Raw genomic sequence first — 6,346 nt, 5'->3', positions numbered from 1 at the left:
TTTCAATGGGCATTGGACACCTAATTCATTTAGGCCCCCTTGAAAATCCCAGTCCTGGAAAGAATTAAAAAACTGAGATGCACTACTTTTCCCCAGATGTGTGTAAGCCTCTGAGATACTCTTCCTAAAGCTTTAAGCTGCTCTCATCTCCACAACCACAGACTGAAAGCTGGACACTGCTCTTGCGAAAGTCCACAGAAACGGCTCACTTTATAGGTCAAAGGGTCCTTAGAATGATGTATGCGCCTCTCTCCCAGCTTGTGCTAACCAAGGAGCAAAGCAGGGAGCTCAATTCCAATCCTCTGCATACTAGTATTGGAAAACCTGACACGCTGCTGGCCCAGCAATACCCAGGAGTCTAAAGGCTGCTCAGAAACATAGTAGCAGTGTCTTGCGCTCCCTCTGCTGGTTGGCTGCTAGCACTCACTATTCCCACAGGGGTAGACGTCGATTGTGCTACTCACAATGCTAGTCTTGCAGGATGAAGATGAAATTGGAGTTGCCGTGGTTAAACTGGGACAGCCGGATGAATTTCAAACCCGCTGCAACAAGGAATTAATTAAACATTCATATAAACTGTGCTCTTGTTTGCTCCAACACAGGCCCTCACACACCCATCAAGCCAGGAAACTATCTACTGCAAGAGAGATGTGAAAAAGCTCCCTTCCCCATTGTTTTCTTCACCCTGCTAAATCTACTCTGGATCGTATTGGCCCAGTGTTGATTCTGCTTTCTCTGTGGAAACGATGCAGTTCTTCACAGCTTCTCATTCACCAGAGGGAGGTAGCTGGTCAGTCTACAGCATCTTCTTCAGAGATGTGTCCTCTGACGGTCACAACGTTTCCTGCTGGCTGCTTTGACGCTTGTGCTGCAGGAGAAAAGAAGTTAGTGAAATGTAAAAGAAAACTAGAATCCCCAACTAGCTGGTTCCCAAGAGCTATAACAGTCTGAACAACTTGGGGGTCGCACTGTGCTTATGTGGGCTGAGCTCACTGTACACACCAGGGGCCCCATGGCATCCCTCCATTCTCCCCTACAAACTCCCTATGTGCCACCCACCCACCCACCCCCTTTTCTTTAAGGGACTTGCTGCAACCCCCATCAACACCTTCATGCCAGGGAATCTGTGTGCCCTGATCCTAGGGTCCCCCTTTCTCCCCACAATGCCAGGGGCTCTGCGTATGCCCCCTCCATTCTTCGTTTTCTTTCTTGGTGTTAGGATTTTAAACTCATGGGGAGGATCAGCAGAGCTGATATGGGGAGGAGTTGTTATAAGGGAAGGTGTTAATGGCTGCTATCAACTGGTTCTTTGATCTGTAGACAATTCAAAAGAAACCGCTGGCTCTCCTGATCAGATGCAAGGGGCTCTGCGTACAGGGGCGGCAGAGCCTTCCCAAAAGCGGGGGGGCAGGGAGCCCCCACCCCCGAGGCCCTCCTCCTGCCCCTCCGAGGCCCCGCCCCTCCTCTTCCCCTGGAGAAGGGGAAGCTGGAGCGGGGCCGGAGAACCCCAGGGGTGGGCTGAAAGTAGCCCCCTGTCCGCGTCCCTGCCCCCCCCACAGCAGGTAGAGGGACCCAGGCTCCCGCACAGCTTCCCGCGCAGCTCTTACCCCGACCTGGCTTCGGCTGGGGAGCGGAGCGGCGCCGCGCCTTGGAGCCGTGGCCCAGCCCTGGGGAGGGGCGCGCGGGCAGCTGTGGCGGACCCTCCACCTGCCTGTGGTGCGGGGGCCCGAGAGCAGGTGGCGGCTCCGCGCCGGGGTTCCGCACAGCTGCCCCTGCGGGTCGTGCCGCGGCGGGGCTGCGGCTCCCAGGCCCCGCCCTCAGCTGGAGCCGGGTTGGGGTAAGTCCTGTGGGGACTCGCTCCCGGGTGCCTCCCCAAACCGGTAACCTCCCTCCCCCCAGGGCCACCAGCCCGGGTGGCCTCAGGCTCCCCTGCAGCCCGCCCGCTTTCTGCCGGCACAGCTTGGCAGGAGGAGCGGAGCCTGCAGGGAAACGTCTCCCCAGAGCCTCGGGGCGAGGGAGCTGGGGACACGTGGCAGCCGGGACAAGTCCCTGCCACGGAGCTGGGGTGCCCAGTTCACGGGCGCGGGGCCGGCTGCGACTCAGTCTCTGGCTCGGGGAGCCGGCGTGGACCCTACACCTCCAGCTGCCCTGGGCCGGGCACCCGGGGGGCAGGGACACGGGCTGGGGGCTACTCGCGGCCCCCCGCACCACAGACAGGTGGGGGGCCCGCGCGGCTCCCACAACAGCCTGGACTCCCCGGCCAGGCGCCACCAGCTGCTAGCCTGGCCGGGGGGGGGGCACTTCGAGGGGAAGGGGCTGGGGGTCTGCCATGGCAAAATGTGGACTGGCCAGGCCCATGCACTTTTAATAAGTGGGATGACCATGGCCCGTTGACACCCACCCCCTTGTTCTAGCGCCACTGTCTGTGGGTCCCCCATTTCCCCTTTCTGGTTTTCAGAAAAATCAACAGGTTTCTGCTTATTGGTACCTCGAACATTCCCTGAAATTTTGGAATTAATTGAATGTGGCATTCAAAATTTACTGCATTACAGATGCAGAGAAATGCTATCAAGTTACATATAAAGCTTTGCAAGCTTTGCCAGTTAATTCGTAGGGATACACTGACTTTCATGCAAAGTCTTCAAAGCACTTTACACAGGTCCATAAATGGCAGGTGTCAGAGTAGCAGGCGTGTAGTTTGTATCCGCAAAAAGAAAAGGAGGACTTGTGGCACCTTAGAGACTAACAAATTTATTTGAGCATGAGCTTTCGTGAGCTACAGCTCACTTCATCGGATGCATGCCGTGGAAAATACAGTGGGGAGATTTATATACACAGAGAACATGAAACAATGGGTGTTACTATACACACTGTAACGAGAGTGACCAGGTAAGGTGAGGTATTATCAGCAGGAGGGGGGGTGGGGACCTTTTGTAGTGATAAACAAGGTGGGCCATTTCCAGCAGTTGACAAGAACACGTGAATGTTATAATTCTTGACGTCTGATTTGTGTCCATTGATTCTTTTACTTAGAGACTGTCTAGTTTGGCCAATGTACATGGCAGAGGGGCATTGCTGGCACATAGAATATCAGGGTTGGAAGGGACCTCAGGAGGTCATCTAGTCCAACCCCCTGCTCAAAGCAGGACCAATCCCCAATTTTTGGCCCAGATCCCAAATGGCCCTCTCAAGGATTGAACTGACAACCCTGCGTTTAGCAGGCCAATGCTCAAACCACTGAGCTATCCCTCCCCCCCGCCATATATCTATTCAGGGGACACCATCATAGGGCCTGATCACATCAGCCACACTATCAGAGGCTCGTTCACCTGCATATCTACCAATGTGATATGTGCCAGCAATACCCCTCTGCCATGTACATTGGCCAAACTGTTTGGAAAGCTGAGTTGCATTAGGCACATACCCAGCCAGATAGGCCAAGTCTTTCTTTTCCTTGATAATGTTGTTGTAGCCGTGTCGGTCCCAGGATATTAGAAAGGCCACCAACAGAAACTGATCCAATAAAAGATGTTACCTCACCTACCTTGTGTCTCTTTTCTCTGACAGACACCTAAAAGCCCAAGGTAGTATTATGCTGGCTTTACTTGTCATTGTTAAGCTGGGGAAAGCGCTTTCCCACTAAATTGCCTATATTTACAGGCTTGTGGTTGGGATGTTGTCAGGAGATCAGAAAAAGGTTGGCCAATGAAAGACAGCTGATGTATGGTAGTTGGATTTTTAATCTTTGTCACTTGTTGGGTTCAAATACAGACTTCAGCTCATTAAAGATTAGAAAGCGAGACCAGGACTTAGGCTTCTTGGGTTCTCTTCCCACTCTGCCACCTACTCACTAGGCCTAGTTACCCCATTCTTTTGCTTAAAGCAAGGCATATGGAGGAGGGAGCGCTCCCATTATTTTAGGTCATATCCAATGAAACTTAGAGCAGCCTCAGGGTTACTCTAATTAATAGGGATATCACTCTGTGGGCCCAAAGAATATCTGTAATGCCGGTGCACTCTGACCACACCCCCAAAACATTTCTGACATGCCCCTGAGCCATCCTTTAAGCCAGGTGCAGGGAGTAGGGCCAGTGTACAGCCCTTATCCCATTTCTGTACCATCTGAGGAGGCCGCATGCACAGGGGTTATTCTCAGGAGGCCATTCCTTCCTAATCTAAGGTCTCTTCATGCTGCCGGTTTAGCCTAAAGAGCCTTAGTATAACTAAGACCAGGTCTACACTTAAAAAATTAGATCAACCAACTACGTTGCTCAAGGCTGTAAAAATTTTTGTGCCCTGTTAGACATAATTATATTGACCTAACCCCTGGTGTAGACCTGGCTAGGTCGACAGAAGCATTCTTCCATCAACCTAGCTCCTGCCTTTGGGAGAGGTGGATTAACTACATTGATGGAAAAACCCCTTCCATTGCTGTAAGGAAGGATCTACACTACAGTGTTACAGCAGCACAGCTGCAGTGCTCTCGCTGGGCTGTGGTGGCAGCTGTAGTTTAGGGCAGTGGTTCTCAACCTTTCCAGGCTACTGTACCCCTTTCAGGAGTCTGATTTCTCTTGTGTACCCCAACCCCAAGTTATACCTCTTTTAAAAACTACTTGCTTACAAAATCAGCCATAAAAATACAAAAGTGTCACAGCATGCTGTTTGTGAAACTTTGCTTACTTTCTCATTTTTTTGATATAATTATAAAATCAATTGGAATAGAAATATTATACTTATAGCTCAGTGTACACTATATAGAGCAGTATAAACGAGTTGTATAAAATTTTAGTTTGTACTGACTTCGCTAGTGCTTTTTACGTAGCCTGTTGTAAATATCTAGATGACTTGATGTACCCTCTGGAAGACCTCTGTGTACCCCCAGGGGTACACATACCCTTGGTTGAGAACCACTGATGTTGACATATCTAACTCCACACAGTAGGCCTGATCCTCGGGGTAAGTCACTTAATCAGTCGGTGCTTCAGTTTCCCCAGCTCTAAATGGGCTAATATTACTTGCCCACCTTTCTTGAGTTTTGGGGATGCATTAATGTTGATGTAGTGTGTAAGGTGGTTGGAGGCTGAGCACCTTAGAAATGCTATTTATTTATAGATAGCATTATAATAATTGTTGAAGTAGTGCACTGCTTTTGGTATCAAAATAACCCTGTGCCATGTTCTGCCCTGAGCTGCATTCCCATTGAACTGAAGGCAGAACTGGTCTCCCCCGACTTCCTGCTGCACTCAGGGAGGGAGACATGCTTCCCCTGCAGCGTTAGAGAGCTTCTGTCTCATAGCAGCAGCAGCAGGCGGCCTGTGCAAGGCGGGGGTAGGGGATGTGAAGCTGCTGTCTGTGTGCAGCTGGAGGAGCAAGTAGAAACAATCTCTTATTTATGTGCAGGAGGAGGAAATGCTTTAAAGAAATGAAAAAATAATGAAGCTGAGTCCAACACACAGCACAAGCAGAAGGAAAAGGAAAAAAACCGAGAGCCTAGTGGTCAGGGCCCATTAAACCGGTTAATAATTTATCTGTGGTGGCGCAGCTGCCTCTGCTCACGTAGGACTTGGAGGAGCGAGCGGGGCTCAGGAAGCGGAAGGCTGAGGCTGCACGTACAGGGGCAGACTTCAGAGCGCTTGTGGCACGTGTCACGTCTCCAAGGGCTCCCAGAGGCTCTCATTGTACAGAGAGCCCTGCTCAGCTCAGTGGCAAAGAAACAAGAGGCCTTATTCCACCTGTTGCATAAGGGCTACCCTTCTACACAAACACTCCTGCCATCTTGATTATCACTACAAAAGTTTTTTTTTCTTCTGCTGATAATAGCTCATCTTAATTAATTAGCCTCTTACTCCACCTTTTCATGTTCTCTGTATGTGTGTATATATATATCTTCTCACTATATGTTCCATTCTATGCATCCGATGAAGTGGATTATAGCCCACAAAAGCTTATGCTCAAATAAATTTGTTAGTCTCTAAGGTGCCACAAGTACTCCTGTTCTTTTTGCGGATACAGACTAACACGGCTGCAACTCTGACTCCAGCCTCTGTTTAACTCCTCCATAGCCAACTTGTGTTGCTCTGGCTCTGTTTTTCAGTGCCATTGCGTTCCTGCTTCCTCAGTCTCACTCACTCCCTGATTCTCCTCTATCACTGGTGTTGTAAATCAGGACTCAGCAGCTCCAGCGAAATCAGTGGAGTTACTGGTGAGAGTGAGAAAAGAATCAGGCCCTCTGTGTTTCATTGTGGCAGCTTCTCTTTCCCCATCATCTTCTCTGCAAACACCTCCATTAGTGACCTCCTTTCATTGTGTCTGCTGCCCCCACTCCTACCCTTCTGTTTGATGCACA

General features: G+C 50.4%; 1 protein-coding gene across 1 annotated transcript in view; it reads left to right on the top strand.

Moving 5' to 3' along the window:
* Positions 1-746: 746 nt before the first annotated feature.
* TMEM247 (transmembrane protein 247) overlaps positions 747-6,346 on the top strand; it is a gene marked incomplete at its 5' end in the record, with an annotated part of 49,354 nt that continues 43,754 nt past the window's right edge. The window contains 2 exons of the mRNA XM_084624950.1: positions 747-783; positions 1,601-1,837. Coding sequence (XP_084481076.1) covers positions 747-783; positions 1,601-1,837 — 274 coding nt within the window. The remainder of the gene's footprint in view (positions 784-1,600; positions 1,838-6,346) is intronic.

The sequence above is a fragment of the Lepidochelys olivacea genome (genome assembly GCF_965140295.1).
Source record: "Lepidochelys olivacea isolate rLepOli2 genome assembly, chromosome: 3".
Taxonomy (NCBI): domain Eukaryota; kingdom Metazoa; phylum Chordata; order Testudines; family Cheloniidae; genus Lepidochelys; species Lepidochelys olivacea.
Note: the sequence above shows the minus strand (reverse complement) of the source record. Positions and strands in the feature narration are given on the sequence as shown.